Below are 19928 nucleotides of genomic sequence, written 5' to 3'. Positions count from 1 at the left end.
GCTACACTGGGTATTGCATAACTATTGAATATGTTGACATTTGTATCAATACTCGTTTTATGGTTCAGATTTTGATTTGTATATGACTTTTCAATGACTCTATGTTCCTGAATATTAACTATTTGGACTTTTTTGTATTAGTAGTACCCCCGATGACCATCCGACTGGTTTTGTAGAACGTAGTGTTCCTTTCTATGAAAGAACTGTACGACAAGAGCCTGAAGGGAGTTACCTCCGAAGATCGGGTGGATATATAACAACGGACACTATTCGTGGCCGCGGTAGGGATCGTTTGTATAATCGAAATGGGCCGTATACCAATACTATTATCGACAGGTGATTAGTTATCAATAATTGTGGACTATTTACAATCAGATAAACATATAATTATAATGAGATTTTTTTATTTTAGGGGAACACCCATAGTACACCATCGAGTTACTCCAACGTGGTACGATGGAACGGTTGCTTCTTCTTTGTCTCGTGGATATGGCTCAGTTGCAAGCGCCGTTGTGACCCCTGAAGTATCTTATGAAAGCGAAGTGATAGCAAGCCGAACATTGAAAAAGAAGGGCATTGTTTTGGCTAAATCGCGTTCAGGTTCCGAGTCCCCTGGCGGTTCGATATCTAGTAGTAGATCGCGATCCCGTAGTCGCAGCAGAAGTGCTAGTAGAAGTCCCAGTCGAAGCAGTTGCAGTTCGAGCCGCAGCGGGAGCAGCAGTGAGTCACGTGCTTCTAGTAGTCCTAGGTCGTCGCGTGCACCTCCATCCTCTGCTGCACAAACGGCGGGGCCTGCAGTGCATTCAGATGATCGGCGACCTCTTGCCATTTGTGTACGAAATTTGCCAGCACGCTCTTCGGATACGTCTCTTAAAGATGGTCTTTTTCATGAATACAAGAAACATGGAAAAGTCACGTGGGTCAAAGTTGTCGGTCAGTCAGCAGATCGATATGCACTTGTTTGCTTTAAGAAGGCAGATGATGCTGAGAAAGCGTTAGAAGTCTCTCGTGATAAATTATTTTTTGGGTGCAAAATTGATGTAGCTCCATATCAAGGATACGATGTTGATGACAATGAATTTAGACCTTACGAAGCCGAATTAGATGAATATCATCCAAAAGCAACTCGAACGTTATTTATAGGGAATTTAGAAAAAGATGTGACAGTTAGTGAATTGCGAAAACATTTTGAAATTTTTGGTGAAATTATAGAAATTGACATAAAAAAGCAAGGCGCTATTAGTTCGTATGCGTTTTGCCAATATTCGGATATATGCTCAGTAGTGAAAGCAATGCGGACCATGGATGGTGAACACCTTGGAAATAATAGAATAAAACTAGGTTTTGGAAAAACGATGCCAACAAACTGTGTTTGGATGGATGGCATTGCGGAAAGTGTTGGAGAAAAGCAGTTAAGTTCTCTTTTTCTTCAATATGGTCCGGTATCTCAAGTAACGTTAGATCGGGAACGGGGATTGGCGCTTGTGTTTTTTGAGCAAATTCTTTTTGCGCAATCCGCCATAAAAGAAACACGTGGGGTGACATTACGTGGTAGAAAACTACAAGTAAGTTCATTATAGATTTTATATTATACTTCGTATTTTTTGGCATTAGTTTTATACAAATAAAGTTCAACTGAAATATTTAAGTTATTCAACTGTTTTATCTATGTTATCTCTACATTTTACATACGCTTGTTAACGTTTTGATCCATATATAATAAATATACATTTACAATGAAGGGGGATATTTATTAAATTAAATATTTTTTTCTGTATATTTTATATTATTATTATTAAAAAATTTTTTAATAATTTGAATTTTAGCACACCTGTTGCAACTATAAATAATAAACATTATATTTTGATATTATATTAAAATTTATATAAGTTTGATATGTAAAAGGTTTTCAGCTGCATCGTTTTTCATTATGAAGCTATTATTATAGTGTTTCTCAAGTATATCAAATATAACGTCAGATACATGTTTCTTTAGTTAACTATTGTATGAACGACGTTTATTTTTCTCGTTTTCAAATTCTTTGGTAATAGAAACTATTTTCAGTTTTTTGGAAATGCATGTTTCTGTGTTCTGTGTGTTATATAAAATTTTTCGAAGTTTTAAAATTCTATTATATTTTTCTGTAACATCAAGTGCTGCATAAGCTACCGAGTGTAGGAAATAAAAAAAGTTCTAAAAATTGTTCTTCAATAATTTGTATATGCAAACTGTATATGCTATTTTCATAAAATGGTTATTAAATGGATCGATTCTGTGATATGAGTTCTTAAATTCATCTCCAAAACATGCGGTATACTCGAAACATAGCTGATATATTATGTTTTTTTTTTTTATTATATTAATATAAATTTAATGTTTTTGATTTTTCACTATGTAAGAACTAAAATTTATGCCAAATAATATACTGATAATAGTTTTCTTATCTTGCAAACTTGAAATAGACAAAAGAAAACATCAATATATATAAATATATATATATATATATATATATATATACATATTTATTTATTTATTATAGTTATATCATGCATGGATGTTATGGCGTGCGCGTATTTCTTATAAGTATATAATTATATCTTTGTTTATAGGTGGATTTTGCTTCACGTGAATGTCAGGAAGCATTTTATGAAAAATTAGATAAGTCAACAAGCTCAATAAGTAGCAGTAGTGAAAGAACTGCAGCATTCGATGTCGTTCCTCCTGTAGCGGCGACGACACCGAGATTCACGCGTTACGATGCTCTTGCTAGACCCCGAACTGCGTCATATAGCAGATCAGGTAATCCTATCAGCGCGGCTTCAGCTGGTGCTGTTTCTCCCGGGGGCCCTCCTGGTGCCAATACGCCTCGAGGTCGGGCACGACTCACCAGATATCCGCCAGATTATTATGATTCAGCAGGAGAATATACTGAGAGGCGCTTTCGCAACTACGACGAGTTCAGTCAAGGTTCGGGAGCATCACATGAAGATATATTTGAACATGATGTATATGCTCCACCTGCTTGTTACTCAGCTCCTGATTCGAGCGAACATGCTCGAAGACGTTCTGACAAAATGGTATCTCCAGTACAAGAAGACGACTTTAAAATACGCTCTGTGCAAAGTGTTGTTATTCCAACAGACCTGCAAACTGGTGGAACAACAACATTTCCACCTCCTGATATTCGACATTTACAAAAGGAGCGGGTTCATCTTTTGGAACAGCTTGAAGAGTGCCCATCAAGTGGTGATGAAATGATTAGTCCCAAGAAACGTTTAAAATTAGACTCAATGTGTCTAGACAATATGAATATGTCAGGATTGTCTAATCTTGAGGCTAATTTTGAATCTACAGCTGGTAGTCATTGTGATGGTAACTTCACAGGATCTCATCATCGTGGTGGTGAATGTGTGGAAGTACGACGACTCTCTGATTCTGGAACTGTGAGGCATCTACACTGTAGTCGTAGACCTTCTGGGGAGAGCGCTCGTAGTTCTCAGGGAGCTGATCGTATCAGTACTATTTACACACCGCACGCTGTGTGTAAACGTCGAAAAACAGGTGGTTCTTCAGAAGGAGAACACATTTCACGTGGCAGGTGTCATCCATTACACTCTCATCATGCTCGTGAAGCATCTGGTGGAGAAAGTGCTGATGGTTCACGTCCTGGCACACCTTTATGTGATGAGAGACCTGAAATTTTGGTACCGATTGAGCCTAGACGTATTCCTGATAGAAAAGAACGAGATCGTAGTCCTATATCCTTGCCTTTGCCTCGATTTGCAGAACAGATATTGCATCAAAACAAAAGTGTTGAAACTAAGCCAATACAACATCCAGTAGCATCTAGTCCACCCGTGACGGTTACGAGTCCACGACTTGCAAATTTAAATTTACAAATGCAACAGAATATGGATTCCTGTCTTGTTCCACCCCCAGCCAGCCCTCCAACACGATTGCCTCTGCTTAGCCCTAATTCAAGTGATTCAGAAGCAACACCTCCTAGTCCAACATTAGAAGAGAGAATAAAGAGCCTTGATGAGAAATATGAGAAATGGTCAGGTTTGAGATCCTTTTCACATGAATCAGCAAGTAAAGTTGAAGCTCCAGCAAATGCTGTAAATCTCAGGGTTCGTCATAAACTTTTGGAGTTAGATATAAATGAAGTACAACCATCAGATATATTAAAATCAGTTCTAGCTCGACCGTCTGTATTTGATGAAGATAGCAAACGATTAGAAAACATTGGTGATAAATATGAACCAAAGGAATTTTTACCTTCACGTGGTGGTCAAAATAACACTCTGAGTAATTCGGCTGTTACGCCATCAAAAACGTCACCTATGGTTTCTTTACAAATTGCTTCTACAGGAGCAACCACATGTATTCGAAGTCCTCGTCCTAAAACCCCCCCTTCCACACCAAAGTCAGCTCCAGCTGTTACATCAGTACCTGCCAAAGGCCTGCAGTATCCATTTCCAAGTCACCCGCCAATTATGATGACTCCTCCAATTTCTACAACAGCATTAACCACTTGCAATTCTGTTACCAAGCTAGCAAGTCCTGTAAAAAGTTCTGTGGCAATGGAAAGGCAATTTCCACAATCATCTAAAATTTTGGCTAAGAGCTTATCAGTTCCTGGTAGCACAAATTCTGGAACAGTGTCTTTTATGGAAACTAGTGCAATGTTAAACGCTTCAGTGAATAAGCCTGTTCCATTAAAAGTTAATACACATAAAGTAGATAAGTGTGGTGATAAAAATAAAGTTAATAAAAGTGATGTAAACAATAAAAACAGAACTGTTAAGAAGTCAAAATATCGTGTACGAGATAATCATAATGAAAGTGATAATTTGGATAGACGAAAGGATATTATTTATAAAGCTAGTGAACTTATAATTAACCCAGGTATAGATTTAGCAAATAGTAAAAAATGTGATAAATGTGAATGTGAAGAAAGTGATAAACAAAATGAGGAAAACAAACGCAGAAAGATAGATTCGAAAAGAAAAAAATAGAGAAGCATAAATTAGAAAAAGAAGGCATCCAAAGGGAATGTTTTGAGCAAGAGCGGTTAGAAAACGATCATCATGGGAATCAATGGCGAGAAAAAGAGTGTGACGAGACAGATCATGCTGAAAAAGATAATAAGCGTTTAGAAAAAGAACGTTTGGAAAAGGAAAGCTTAGAGAAAGAACGCTTGAAAAAGGAAAGCTTAGAGAAAGAACGCTTGGAAAAGGAACACATTGAAAAACATCGTTTGGAACATGAGCGTACCGAAAACGAACGTTTGGAAAAAGAAAACTTGGAGAAGGAACGTCTTGAAAGGAAACGTTTAGATAAAGAGCGTCTTGTAAAGGAACGTTTGGAGAAAGAGCGTCTTGAAAAAGAACGTTTGGGGAAGGAGCGGATTGAAAAGGAACGTTTGGAGAAGGAGCGTCTCGAAAAAGAACGTTTAGAGAAGGAGCGCCTTGAAAAGGAACGTTTGGAAAAGGAGCGCCTTGAAAAGGAACGTTTGGAAAAGGAGCGACTTGAAAAGGAACGTTTGGAAAATGAGCGACTTGAAAATGAACGTTTGGAAAAGGAGCGTCTCGAAAAGGAACGTTTGGAAAAGGAGCGCCTTGAAAAGGAACGTTTGGAGAAGGAGCGTCTCGAAAAGGAACGTTTGGAAAAGGAACGCCATGAAAAGGAACGTTTAGAGAAGGAGCGCATTGAAAAGGAACGTTTAGAGAAGGAGCGCATTGAAAAGGAACGTTTGGAGAAGGAACGCATTGAAAAAGAACGATTGCAAAAAGACCGCCTTGAAAAGGAACGGTTGCAGAAAGAGCGCCTTGAAAAGGAACGTTTGGAGAAGGAGCGCCATGAAAAGGAGCGTTTGGAGAAGGAGCGCCATGAAAAGGAACGCCTTGAAAAGGAACGTCTGGAGAAAAAACGTCATGAAAAAGAACGTTTGGATAAAGAACGTCTTGAAGAAGAACGTTTAGAGAAAGAACGATTGGAAATGGAACATCTTGAAAAGAAGCGCGTGGAGACGGAGCGCCTTGAAAAGGAACGTTTGCAAAAGGCGTTTCTTGAAAAGGAACGTTTGGAGATAGAGCGCTCTGAAAAGGAACGTTTGGAGAAGGACCGTATAGATAAGAAACGTTTGGAGAAAGAACGTCTTGAAAAAGACCGTTTGGATAAGGAACACCTTGAAAGGCAGCTTACGGAGAAAGAGTGTATTATGAAAGAATGCTTGGAAAGAGATTCACTGGGAAGAAAACGTTCAGAAAGAGACCTGCTCGAAGTCGAAAACATTGAGAAAGATCGCTTAGTAAAAGAGCATATTGAAAAACAACTTCTTGAGAAGGAACTATTAGAGAAGAAAAGATTAGAAAAAGAGCATATTAAGGATCGCCTAGAAATAAAACAAATTGAAAAAATTTGCGAAGGAAATGAGACATTACCTTTAGAAGAGGAACGATTAAATACAGAGCAATTAGTAAAAGAACATAAGTTAGAAGATCTACCGGAAAATGACAAGGAACGCATGGAAAGACTAGCTAAAGAAAAAATAGAAACCAAAAAGAATGAATGGCTACAAAAAGAAATAGTAGAGAAAGAATTGGAATTAGAACTGGAACGGGGGCAAATTGTTAAGGAACGCATTGGAAAAGAATGGTTTGATAAACAAACTTCTGAAAAAGTGCGCATTTGTAAAGAATATAATGACAAAGTGCGTGTTAAAATAGAACATGACGAAGAACGATTCAGAGAAGTTGACATAGACAAAAATGTAGATAAAGGAAGTTTAGGTAAGATTCACGATAAATTTACTACGGAAAACTCGAGACAAGGTAAAGTAAAATTAAATAAAGAGTCTTCGGATAAACAACGCCTGAATAAGGATAAAATAAATAAAGGAAAGGATCAGGAGGATGAAAAGTTTAGGGCAGATCAAAGTGATAAAGAGAAGAAACTTGAAAAAGACCGAGCTTCCTGCAAATTTTCTAACATTATATCAACACGCGATGAAAATATATTTGAAAGCGAACGATTGCATGAAAATGAATCCGAAATCTATGGTAAAAAAGTAAATTCTGATATGTCGGACAGCGAATTGGTGGTAGACACAAAACATAGAGAGAAAATCAATACCAATTGCTACACTCCAGCCGGCATAGGTTGCAAGCGCCGAAACAGTTTGCGTGAACAAATAAATGAAGATAATGTGAAAAGATGTAAACTTACTATGGACGAACAAGTGGAAAATGCTGAGATGCGCGTTTCCAAAGATTCGCGACAGAAAGAACGAACAAAAATCGTGGACAAACGCGAGAAGGACAAACGGATGCGTTTAAAAACGGAAAAAGTCGATCGGGAAGAAAAATCAAAAATTTCTTTGCCTAGTTTACCACCACCACCTCCGCCGGTGCAAAAGAAAAACAACAATAAGGAAAGTACGTGCATAAATTCACATCCTGCATCACCTCCAATTGCAGAAGATTTTCTTGCCAGGCTAGAGCTGCGCTCTAGCGAAGAGGACGAGAAACAGCGAGCTCAACGTAAAGAACTCAAAGAGCAGAAACGACAACAACAGTTACAACAAATTCAACAGCTTCAGTTACAACAAGAGGCTCTCCAACAGCAGCAACAGATCAAACAAGAGGAAAGATTTTTGTCAGAGACTTTGAAAATGGAGGATGGCCGCAAAAAAGAAAAAGAAAAACGAATTTCAGTAGAACGCAAAGGAAAAGATGAAACTGTAAATCCTAAGTCAAGTGAAAATTGCAGGAGAAAAGTGAGAAGGGTTACAAATAATAGTACTGATACATCGGATTCCGATGAACCAAAGAAGCATTCCATTTTTGATATAGTGGATGACGGGCCGACATACATTTCCATGTATGATAAAGTGAAAGCTCGATCATGCAAAAATATGCAAAAACAAGAAGAGGAAAAGCGCCAAGAAAAGATTAAAGCCAAATTTAGCCAACTTAAGCAAAGCAGAGCAAAACGTGAAGAGAAGAAACGTTCGATGAGTTGGGAAGGCGATTCGGATTCGGAACAAGATAGGTCGTCTAATAAACAAAATCGAGGTCGTTCAGGAAAGAGTATGATAACAAGTTCATCGGAAGATGAGCACAACACAGTGCGCAAATCAGTCGAAACGCGTTCGGACATGAGTTGCGAATCGGCAGCTGAAAGAACTCTGTCTTCTCGTAGAGGCTCACGCATTACTTCTGACACTTCCGAAGACGAGAATGCACGATTGAATATCAGTGCTATTAAAACTGAAGTGCTAGAAAGTGAAGTTGAAGTTAATGATAAAAATATAGTAATCACATCAAATAAAATGGAAAAGCCTCCATCTCCGAACATGTTGCAAAAATTGCAACGCAGGGAGCGCAATACCAAATCCCGCGATTCTAAAGTTATTTTTGTGAACTGTTCCGAAACAAAAGTAAAAAGTCCTGATATAAATTTATTACCGTTAATTAAAACAGAAGTTAAAAATGAGGACATAAAGTTTGAGATAAAAACTGACCCGTGCAAATTAAATGAATATAATAAATATTCTGATGCTGATGCAGAAAACGAAGATATGGTCTCTTTGAATAAGGCTGGTATGAATAAAGATAAACATGGACTTGAAATTGATGAAAAAATAAATCTTGACATACGAAAAAAACACAGAAAAAAACAAAAAAGACAAAAGGGTATGGAATGTGATAACCTTTTTGAAAAATGCTTTGATCACCATGAGTCGAATGGTAATGTTGAAAATATAGAGAACGATCATATTAAATCTGGAAATACTGAATATAGAAGACATGTAAGTAAAAAGGACAAAAAACGGGATAAAGTAAAGGATGATAGTGATAAAGAGAAAACAAAAATTAAGAAAGTGAAAAAAGTAGAAAAATTAGAAAACAGCATATTTAAACAGGATTGCTTGAGTAACAGTGTTCTCAAAAGAGAGGAAAAAATACAGAATATATTCGGTTCGTTTTCAGATGATGAAAGTGCGTTGGTGAATAAAGATAATGATATGTCAAACGTTTACTCTACTTCTTACAATAGTGATTGTAAAGATGATAAATTTACAATATCAAACGAAAACTCTAAAAATTATATCAATGATAAACTGATTTACAATCAGAAACATAGAGAGGAATCCCGAAGACGAAAAGAGAAAAGAAAGAAGGATCGTGATCGTAAATTTGCACGTGATAATGACATCAGTGTAGACAAGATAGAGAAAGAGGGCACATTAGAAGAAAAGTTAACGAACGATTTAGCAGAAGATGATAACGATTCTCTGACTTATTGTGGAAATTCTCAGTCTAATTTTTCAGATAAAGGCGCAACAGAGGTAGACGTGTTTCGATTTACTGATGGAGATGACAGTTTGGAAGGTGATGGTGCTAAATGTAACACCTCTGGAAGTAATCTTTTGAACAAAAAAGAATCAAAAGAGAAGAAGAAGAAAAAGAAACGCAATAAAGAGGATAAACAAAATCGAAAAGAACATCATACTCATCAAGAAAAAAATAAAGAAAAGAATTTGGATAATGTTATTGAAAATCATTGTGACAGTTCTAGTGATATTCGTGAACAAGAAGATGAATGTTCTGATTCTTATGTGGAAATGCAAAGAATTACACCTAATCCCCAAGATTTGGATCATTATCAACAACTTGTTGTATCTCCTTCTAGTGAATATCTTAAATCAGATAAAATAAGCATGGATGAAAGCATAAATGATAATGAATGTCAAATTGAACATGATTCTTGTATAAATAAATCTGGTGATGAACAAGAAACAACAGCAACAATGAATTACCCTGACAAAGATTTTGAAGATGATAAGAAAACTGACGTGTTAGATTGCAAAGATGATTTCAAAAGTAGCTCTGTAACAATTTCTGAAGTATCACTATCATCGCTCACTCCAGAAATTGTTCATAAAAGCGAAACACAACAAACCTCATTGGATTTACCATATGTAGAATGTAACTCTATGCAGAGCCAAATTGATACAAATGCATTACCATCTAACGACGACCACTTAACACATATAATTAAACCAATAGAAAATAAACGCAAAATGGATAAACTTATACCAGGTTTTGGTGTTGATATAGATGATAAAATTCACGAAAATGCTGTTAAAAGTATTTCAGATTTCATTCCTTCTAGAGATAAATTGGATCTTGATGATAGTTTAAATCAAACTGAATCAAATAAATTGATTAAGACTGATAAATTAGAGGAAAAACCAAGAGTTATAATTTCACAAGAGGAAACTGAAGATGCTGTGGCTGCGCTATTAGGGGAAAGTTTTGGTAGTAGTGGTTTTGAACAATATGAAGGTGAAACTAGCCCTATTGGTGGCTCTACAAACATAGCAGAAAATAACATTGCTGATGAAGAAGCCGAGGAAATGAGACAGGCAGTTCAATCTTTAAAATCTACAGAAATTGACGGTATGAAGCCTGATACTCCCCAGTCAGAAAATGATTTACAAATTGACACAGATACAGAGGACAATGCAGAGGATTGCATAAATAATGATAATGCAAACAAAAATCAAGAATCTAATAGTTTATGTCCTACAATAAATAAATGCTATAGTGAATTAATAAACAAATCAAACATGATTGCACATGAGGAGTTGCAAGCTGTTTCTTCAGTTAGTGAAGTTTATCCTGTGCCAAGTGAATCCATTGTTAATTCAAATATTACTAAAGATACTGATTGTAAAACTTCTACTATTTCAAAGGATTTATTGTCTGCAACAACAGAGATATCAAATTCTTGGGTAGTTAATAAGGCTAAACATAATACAGAGTCTAAAGAAATAACACAGATGAATGATCAACCAGCAGCAATAGAACAGTTGGTTGCTTTTTCTGGAAGTACTTCAGGATGCAGACCTTCAAATGTAGTAACGCAAAATAGGCCTGTCCAGGCATATATGGTAACTACATCAAGGGTACCGGCACCTCAATTTTCACATATCCCTGCATATACACTTCAACAAACAAATGTGAAAAATTCTTCAGAACAAATCAATATTTATAAAAAGCCTGTTGGGGTTATGGTTTCATCAAATATTTGTACAGAAGTATGCCATATATCACATCAACCTAATAAAGATTTTAATGCAATGGACATGATTCCAAGGATGCAAAATCTTCCTACCTCATCAATGGTTATATCCACAACAACAGTTGTCAGACCCCAAGGATTACAAATACATAAACAATTGAACCAAACAAACTCTACACAAATTCCAATAAACATGCATAATAGAAGTCAATTATGTTCTGCTTCTCAGACGCCAATTTCTGCTTCGAATTCAATTAATAGATTACCAATACCATCTGTGGTTTCAGGTTCATCTAATATTATATCATCATCAATTACTGACATATCGAGCGTACCTAAACTTCATATACCTGCTATGATTAAAACACATGTACATAAAAGTATTCAAGAAGCAAGTGGATTTTCCTGTAATGAATTTAACCCAAGAATTATATTTTCTAACCCTGAAATACCTATATCTGTTTACACCCAATCTCGAAGCACAATATGCAATTCCAAAGATAGTACACAAAAGGATAGCACACAAAAGGCAGTTTCACATAATTTTATCTCTACTAATGAAAATAATAAAGATCTGAATAGTGATCCAGTAAATTTAACAGAAATTTCTGCAGAAACGGTTATTGGCATGACACAAACACAATATGCTCATTGCAATTATACTTCAGAAAATAACAGAAATGTCAAAATGGCACATTCCGAAGTACGGACACCAGAGATTATTACCAGTTCTAGAATTATACATCAAACTTCAAGCGGCATGTCAATGCAAATATTATCACACATGCCATTAATCAACACTGCTTCAAATAGTGTTAAAATTGAAGAAATTAAGAATGTTTCTGCAGCTGAAACCGCTACTCAAAATCCTGTAATTGTTTCATCAATTAAACAACTGGAAAGTGTAAGTAGTGGTCCACATGAACAATTCACTACTAATCCACTATATTTATCTGAAGGTGATGATAAAGCAATTACATTTAAGCAGAATGATGATGATCCTTTAGATACTTTGAATGCTGATAAATCTAATCATGAAAAAGATTATAATGAATTAGATGAAAATAAAGATGAAAAAATTAAGGATATAAGTCAAGATACAAATGTTGATACAACGCCAAAAGTTGAAAGTATTATTGAAAAACAGTCTTCAGAAAATTCAGAAATGTTGGAAGTTAAGAGTGAAGCAATGGAACAAAAATTAGAAATAATTGATGTTAAGGAAGATAGTGATTGTTGGTCAGCAAAAGAAGTAAATATTGAATCAGTCATTAAAAAAGTTGATGCTTTGTGTTCTGCAGAAGAAGTGCTTGAGAATAAATTTGTGGAAAATAAGGACCAAATAGAAATCACCTCTATAAATTTTGAAAATCAAAATTCAAACTCGATTCATAATGATAATGACAATAGTGATGAACTGAATCAACCAAATAATGATTTAATCAAAAAAGAAAGTACTGCCGATATCGGTAAATGCGATGATGATATTATTATGAAAGAATGTGTTTCACGTGGTGTAGGAAGAAGGGGGAGAATGCGCGGTAGAAAAAGTCAAAGTAGGGTGTTTGATCGCCAAACCAGTCAAGTGAAACGAGGTAAAGGAATAAGCAAAAGAGGTCGAGGTGGCCCTAAAATTAAAATCAATGATAGGAAAGTCTCTCAAGATTTGTCTAATGATATTTATGAATTTCGTGATGATTCTGGGGAAGATAACAAGGAAGATGATAGTCGTCCACGCTTAATTCTAACAATTAAAGGACCAACATCTTCAGCAGTAACTGGCACAAATACATCTGTGTCCTCAACAAAACCTACTTCACCGTCTCCTTTAATAGATGCAAAAGAAGACTTTTCTCAACCATTATACAATACGAGAAAGTCGCGTCGGCTACAAGAACGCGACGGATCCAGGAGCACTGTTGATGATGTGATTGAAGATGTAATTAAAAATGGTTCACTCAAAGGTGGTCAAAATATTCTTCGAAGGTCGACTCGGCAAAATATAATAGGTAAAGCACCAGATAAAGTAGGCCTGACAGAAGTTCGTAAGTCACCCCGTGCTAAAAGACTTAAAGATAAATCTGAAGCATCAATTGACAGTAGTGATGAGAAATGTAGTAAGTCCTTGGATGCAGTTCCAGATGACAAAATAGTCATTAGCGAAACAGCTGTTCTGGATAACTCTGATTCAAAAAAGGTTGTTTTGAATGATGGAGAAGATATAAAAGCATCAGTTGCTTCCGTGAAAACTTCAGTGATAGCATCTAAAGATACTACTTCTTCAACTACCTCGGAGGTTAATACAGTTGTAGAACAAACTGTTATAGAACCGGAATCATTAACACTAATAGATCCTGTGACAGGTGAACTAACTGTAGTATGTCAGAGTAAAGAAGGTCAATACATTCCAGTTACTACAAGTTTAGAATTTCCAGCATCTTCTTATTCATCTGTTATCACAACTTCCAGCACAACAACTGCGGCAAATTTAAAAATCAGTGAATCAATAGTAGTTGATACAGCAAAATCTAATGCACCTCCTATTACTAACTTAGATACACCAGTTATAAGATCAATGCCATCAATTGAAACTACAGTTACACCTAAGCCACACACATTAAAATCGCATGTGCTATCACATATTCCGAAACCAGTCATTTTACAAACATGTCCTGCTGTTAATTCAATACAAATTAAGCCAAACACTAATTCTGGAATTAATCCTCAAAAATCAGCAGTTATTAATATTCCCCAGGTATCTCCACAAATTTCTACTCATCCTAACTGCAATATCAATCTGGTTAGCAAATGCAATGAACAGAATATAGTAACACCAAGATTCCAGCAAAACATTGTTCCCAAAATTCAAAATATTCACACGCAGGGCACAGTTGTAAAAATGGCTAATGCAAAATCTGCGACAGTTTCGATTTCGTCCACACAATCTAATCAATATACCAGCCAAAAGCCAATATGCTCCACAAGAGTGCAGACAATTCAACAAATTCAAAATCAAAAATCAATACCAACTATTCAAAAGAGTGTTCAAATGAACTCAAATATCATTACGCAAACTACAAATATGGCAATAAAACAAAATGTGCAACTAATACAAGGGCAACATGGTCAAGTGGTAACCACCATACAACGGCATATAGTGACAGGAAAGTCTGGTAATATTCCTATACCAGTTCAAGCAGGTTCTATAGTTGCTCCAAATAAATCAGTTATCTTAACGGCTGCTGTGGCAAGTCCTCCGTTAAAGCAACCTCTCATTACTGGTCAACCAGTTGTGACTGGTATGTATTCTTATAAAATACTTTTGGGTCTTTATATAAAATAGCAAATTGTGCTTATATGATTAAATTTCTAGGTGCAAGTGGATCTAGAGCTACTGTGCCTCACGTATCACCACAAGGACCACATTCGGCATCTCCTTCTCCGCGAGGTCAGGTTCTACAGGCTGCTCTACCGATGCCTGTTTTTGAGGGAGCTATGGTATGTCTTTTTATTAATATTTATAACAAAGTACATTTTCAAATGTAATCCGACTAACCTTGAACATATAATAATTATTCACATTGTTTTGTGGAATGCAGCATGCCGATATAACCGGCAATTTTTCAGTGATAAGATCTAAGAGCCCTCCTCCAGCTCATCAACAAGCATCTCCTATTACACCGGTAATAATCTTATGTTTTTAGCCTGAGAGAATTGTTCAACACGGAAGTTTATAGATTATATTATGTATTGTAATTAAGATAAATGATCATTGAATGTTTATAATAAACAAATATGTATTTATGTTTTACAGAGTGAGTCTGTCACCCATTTTCCAATGATTCCTATAAGGGGCGTAAATTCAAGAGATCTGAATCCACATATAAATGAAGTATCGGGATATTCTATGTATCAACAGTATTTGAGAGTTCAGGAATTAGGAGTAACGCGACTGCCGTATTTATCACGGTAAAATTATCTTTATTCGAATGTTTCAAATTTTTTAATGTTGGATTTTGTTTATAAGTTCATAAACAACGTTTCATGTTTGCAGAACTTCAATTTTACCTGGCCTGGATCAGAATGTAGAAAGTCATGAAAATATGATTAGGATACGAGACGATCTTATAGGCAGCCCTCCTTTAGAACTACGCCGGCAAGCTGCTATTAATCCTAATATTCCGTCCGCTAGACAAATTACTGCTGTTCCACACAGTTTACAATCTCCTCATGATCGCGCTACAGGTAATACTAGATTTTGAAAAAGTTTTAACAATTTTTAATAACTTTAACAAATCGCCTTGAAATAATATTGTTATTTGAAATAGATTCACCGCAAGTTGCTCAAGTGTACATGCACAGTTCGCGAATAGCCGTACCACATTATCCTAGTCAAGGCAATGCGCGATTTTATGAGGGCACTTGTACACCATCGCCCGCACATCGTGCCCCTCTCGCAGTCAGCGTATCGACGGCTAGCATTCAGCAGCAGATAGGTGCCGCATCGGTGACGCCAGCCAAAAAGCATTCGCCGACCGCGGCGCATCAGACTTCTTTGGCAACATCAAGTGCTGCTGTAGTTGTAGCGACTGTTGCTCCGCTCATGACCACGCGCACGGCAGCCACTGTACATCAACGTGCCGCTATGGTGCCGTTGCAAATAGATTCATTACTGATGCGCTTGCAGCGATATCCAATAATGTGGCAAGGACTACTGGCACTCAAGAACGATCAGGCTGCCGTACAAATGCATTATATGCAAGGAAATTCGCATATTGCGCGACAATCGCTCCCGTGCAACGTGGATGGGAGCACGCCACCTCTGCGCATCCTTCAACGGATGCGACTGGAACAGGCTCAGATAGAAGGAGTTGCTAGAAAGATGCAGGTTAGATTAAAATAATATGACAATACTAATGACTTTTCTTGATTGAACTTAATAAAATTGTTTATAATTCTTTTGCTTAACTTTATATAGATATGAAATTTTAACCATTTTTTTACAGACGCCAAATGAATATTGTGTTTTGCTTGCTCTGCCTTGCGGACACGATCAACTAGATGTTCTGCAACAATCCAGAAATCTTTCCAGTGGATTCATAACGTATCTTCAAGAAAAAAAAGCGGCAGGGATAGTGAACATTGCTGCACCTGGATCGAATCAAGTGTCTTATGTAGTTCACATATTTCCATCTTGTGAGTTTTCAAATGAAAATCTTAATCGCATTGACTCAGATTTATTAAATAGAATAGCAGATACCTCACATTTGCTCATTGTCATTGCAACCGTTTAAGTTGTAGAAATGCTTAAGTTTAAGAGAATGATTTATGGTTTTATTTTCCAATTTTGTTTTACTGTTAATATAAAAATTTCCATATTTGCTCTACTTTACAAATGGTTATAACTTATGGTTTTGTCTACTGAATTAATTTAGATTTATTGGACAAATTTTTGAAATTGACTGATGGATATCTTAATGGTGGTATTTTTGTATACATAATTGGAGAATTTGAATACATGCAATTCTAAAGTCTAACCAGATAATAATTATCAAATAATTATTATAGATTCTGTTATATACTTGCAAAATGTCAAGTGAGAAAGAATTTTAATTTTTTATGCTCAAAACGTTTCATTCATTTTCTCCATTCCAACATTATTTGTAAATAATTGCAGAATATTAGAATATTATAAACTACTTCAAACTGTGATCTATGACATAGTTTTTAAGAGTAAATTATTTAAGAGTAATATGTATGCAAGAATGTATGTATGTTTGTATGCACATGTCTGTTGTGTAAGTGAATATGCATGTGTATATGTGTGTGCATATATATTTATATATATGCATAGTGTGCATGTACGCACACATATATATATATATATATATATATATATATATATATATGTGTGTGCGTTTTTGGATGGTGAAAATTATATAGGTCAAAGTCATGAGATATTCTTGCAAATATTAAAAAGCAAAATTAAGTAACTTATATTAATGCTTCATGTTTTTATACATTAAAGTTTTTATATATGTCCTTCACCATCCAAAACTCAAAATGTATGTATATATGTATGCATATATATAATTATGTTTGTATAATTGCATATATGTATATGCTTAAATGTATATACTAAACCACACGTATAGATACACAAGATTTAAAAGTATGATCAAAAATTCAATATGCATGGTTAATATATACAGAACATCGACATTTGTGCAAGATTACTAATGCATTATAAGCAGGTGTATGTAAGAATGTCTGTGTGTGTATGTCTAGAAGTATAAACAAGTATTGAAAAGTATAGGTTCTGACATAATTGAGACACAAGTAAGTACATGCATTAGTTTGACAGAGTATTTTCAGGAATACAATTAGGTTTGATTGACCAATTGGTAATTGACAGTTACAGTAAAAACAATTTATTATTTTAGCAACAAACTTATATATATATATATATATATATATATATATATATATATATATGTATATATATATATATATATTTTTCTGAAGAGATAATGGAAGCTTTCAATTTGATTAGGAATATATTAGCTATCCAGAAAATTACCCACCATATATATATATATATATATATATATATATATATATATATATATATATGTGCGTGCATTTGCATCATTTTCTATTCAGCTAATATTTGTAAGTCATATTTTTCCCAACAATAAAAATTATTTCGAATTAGTTTTGAAATTTGTTAAAGAGTATTCCCATCTTCAGGAATTGTTTATGAAGATTAGAACTGAACATAAATTACAATAAGCACAACACTTAACTTCTTCTTTCACTTTTTACATAAACTAAGAAATTTTATGAAATTAAAAGAACTTACTAGTATATTTCCAAAACACAATTTCTATACATAATAAAGAAGATAGACCTAGCTTTTTATATCAAATTTTCTATATTTATGTATAGTTTTTTTCCTAATCATTATTTAATTTTTTTTCTTAAAATCTTAGGTCTCTGAAACATACAATAAAATTCAGCTTTATTAGGAGTAGTAATGAACAACTTTTGATGAAGGTGGTAAACTTATCCAATTTCATTAACCAATTTTGAAACAAAAACTATTTAGTTTGAAAAGATATGAATAAAATAATAGCTGGCTAGAAAATGACATGCTTGCACACACTCGCATACACACCTGACACACATATATATATATATATATATATATATATATATATGCATATGTGTGTGTGTGTGTGGTTTGTGGAGCGATAATATTAAAATTAAACATGGCATTTAAAATTAGTTGTTTAACTTTTCGGTGATAAGGTTTGCCCTTTTGTCAGAAATTGCTGTAAAAATAGTTTCCATTTGCATCTACTCATATTATTGATACATAATTAGATAGAGATATATTTATCAATATTGCGAATAGTGTATAAAATTCGAAGCAGTTTTGCAGTAGTCATAAATTCAAAGAAATAAACCTTTTTTCCGAAACATGGAACACCAAATTTTTTGTTATTAAACAAACTTTTGTTCAGAAAACATGAACTAAAACATAGCATATTACATACACATATTTATATATATATATATATATATATATATATGTGTGTGTGTGTGTGTGTGTGTGTGTTTGTTTACGTTCATGTTTAACAAAGTGGACTACGAAATGTGTCTTTTTGTTTTTAAATTGATGATGCGAAAAATGAATATAGCTGAATAAAATTAAAACTAATCATAAGTTAAAGATCTCATGTTTATAATTTGTTTATATTTTTTCATATTATAGATGTAATAATTATTATACTTTGAGAGTTATAAGAGTATGTATTTTAAATACATTATTTGATCTAATTTCTACTAATTGCAAATAACCACATTTAATTTTTGAAGAAAGAACAATTTATTTTTCATGAAATAGAAATCTTAATTGAATCTTCAAATATAGTGATTTAGTGCTTTATTTGAGTTTACAATATCTATGAATTATTTAAGTAAATTATTCAAAATAAATTTATTAATTGAACTAAAGGTGATCATATTATTAACAATACATGATAGTTCATTTACATTTTATTATTTATTAAAATGATGTTAAGAAAAATTAACTTAATTTAAATTAACTTAAAATTTATTAAATATGATAGTAATATAATTTGAAATTCAAGTCTAAATATGTCTAGGAAAAATTCCTTAGATAATGTTAATATTGACATTCAAACTGTAATTTGGTTTTCTGAGAGCGTTATATATATACAGTTAGTATACATTTCTTGTATCTTCTTATAAATCAAACCCTTGATTGATATCTTATTTATGAGGATATCAATTTATCCAGTTTAAATTATTTAAGTATATTTCTTGAGCCTAATCCACTAACAAATTTACAATTTTTATTACCTCAAGCTTTGAAAATTAAAAAAAAATCTAGCGAATATCAATGAATGATGTGCAACGAATGGTGTATGATTCATGAATTTTAAATTGTTATTGGACTACCAATAAAATATGTATAAATAAAATCTATTACATAATTTGTATGTTACTGTACAGAATAAGATTATATCAATAAGTTAAGATGTTTAGATAGCAAAATTTAATATCTTTCATAAGATGATAATCTTAAATAAATTTCTTATGTGAGTTATGTTACATAATATGTTAATTAGAATATAAGAAAGATATAAACACAAATCTAAAATAAGTGATGAAGAACATAAGCGCATACAAATAACTGTGGCAAAAATATTATAGATATGTGCATATGTAAATTTATTTAATGTAAATATAGTAAAATATGCATAAATATATATATATATATATATATATATATATATATATGCATT

General features: G+C 34.1%; 1 protein-coding gene across 1 annotated transcript in view; it reads left to right on the top strand.

Moving 5' to 3' along the window:
* LOC113376723 (protein split ends) overlaps positions 1–16396 on the top strand; it is a 93038-nt gene extending 76642 nt beyond the window's left edge. Inside the window, 9 exon segments of the mRNA XM_026616753.1 lie at positions 142–336; positions 413–1565; positions 2610–4977; positions 4980–14393; positions 14468–14592; positions 14909–15063; positions 15149–15339; positions 15423–15982; positions 16101–16396. Coding sequence (XP_026472538.1) covers positions 142–336; positions 413–1565; positions 2610–4977; positions 4980–14393; positions 14468–14592; positions 14909–15063; positions 15149–15339; positions 15423–15982; positions 16101–16388 — 14449 coding nt within the window. The 3' untranslated portion in view covers positions 16389–16396.
* Positions 16397–19928: the final 3532 nt, after the last annotated feature.

The sequence above is a fragment of the Ctenocephalides felis genome, unplaced genomic scaffold, assembly GCF_003426905.1.
Source record: "Ctenocephalides felis isolate EL2017-DRISC unplaced genomic scaffold, ASM342690v1 CF-g0.4_SCAFFOLD_01886, whole genome shotgun sequence".
Lineage (NCBI taxonomy): Eukaryota > Metazoa > Arthropoda > Insecta > Siphonaptera > Pulicidae > Ctenocephalides > Ctenocephalides felis.
This window is presented reverse-complemented; position numbering and strand designations above follow the sequence as displayed.